This window comes from Amphimedon queenslandica, unplaced genomic scaffold (assembly GCF_000090795.2).
Source record: "Amphimedon queenslandica unplaced genomic scaffold, v1.1 AMPQUscaffold_855_Cont27129, whole genome shotgun sequence".
Classification (NCBI taxonomy): domain Eukaryota; kingdom Metazoa; phylum Porifera; class Demospongiae; order Haplosclerida; family Niphatidae; genus Amphimedon; species Amphimedon queenslandica.
This window is the reverse complement of record NW_003558796.1, coordinates 1-1,066: the sequence shown is the minus strand read 5'-3', so window position 1 is coordinate 1,066 and position 1,066 is coordinate 1. Positions and strand designations below refer to the sequence as shown.

Genomic DNA, 1,066 nt, shown 5'->3' with positions numbered 1-1,066 from the left:
AAAAAATTTGTTACAAATCCAGTTTTAATCAGAATTAGCTCAAACTTTCTATGTATTTTAAGCACATGTATATGCATCAAACAAAGTTATCTCTACAGTATATGATCATCACTGGCCCTCCTCCTCCTCCTCTAGACATGAAACTCTCCACCAGTTTTATCATCAACACGTTACCAGGAGCACCTGGTGAATCATGGACTGCCAGGATCAGGGCAGACTCTCGCTCGTCTGAAAATGCGACAATATCATTATTATTCTATGTATTTAATGAAGGGACGGAAGAAATTGAGTTTTGAATTAGGAAACTCTGGAAGCACTATTGAAAGTATTACTGGAGACATTGATACTGTAAGAGAGAGAGAGGCAATATCTTAATACTGATGATGTATGAGGTGTTCTTTTAGATTGGTAAGTTTAGGATTAATTTCACACCAACCGTTGCTAGGCAACCGTATTACAGTTACCTAGCAACCGATCTTAACAAGATCAGTCTGTTATCTCATTTCATTGAGACGGTACTGAAGGAGGGGCGGAGCCCACTGTTTCCTGGAGAACGATACATATTTGACTCTAAGAAAACAAAACTAGTAGTGTATCAGGTAATGGGTGTGGTTTACAGTTATTAATAGTTATTAATTGTTAGATGCATGGTCAGTTGCCGTTGGAGTTTGAGGTCACCTATTCATCAGGGGAACAGGTCCCGCTGGTGGGGGAGAGGTTCGGAGAGGAACTGGCCAAATATTCAAATTATTTTAATAAGAAATTTGAAGAAACGTTCAACCTTAAAGAAAAGGTATTTTGAAGGTGGAGTTGCTATTGTTATCATTATATTCCAGGGATTCTCTGATGATATGATAACTTTTGCACAGTCAGCATTTAGTAACTTAATTGGAAGCATTTCGTACTTTTATGGAGAATCACTGTTAGTTAATAACTACTAATAACTGTTAATAACTATTCATTATAGTGTAATGTCTCCTGGTATGAAGAAACCAATAGTAAGTGTATTATTATTAATTAATATATTATTATTATTATTATTATTATTATTATTATTAATATTATT

At 35.0% G+C, this 1,066-nt stretch overlaps 1 protein-coding gene across 1 annotated transcript; it reads left to right on the top strand.

Annotated features, from left to right (window-relative positions):
• Positions 1-141: 141 nt before the first annotated feature.
• Positions 142-998, top strand: LOC109593569 (mannosyl-oligosaccharide glucosidase-like; the record flags this gene model as incomplete). Its single annotated transcript, XM_020008597.1, has 5 exons — positions 142-348; positions 405-599; positions 644-793; positions 837-922; positions 968-998. Coding segments are annotated over exons 1-5 (576 nt in total), but the record flags the coding sequence as incomplete, so codon positions are not given.
• Between the last annotated feature and the right edge of the window lie 68 nt (positions 999-1,066).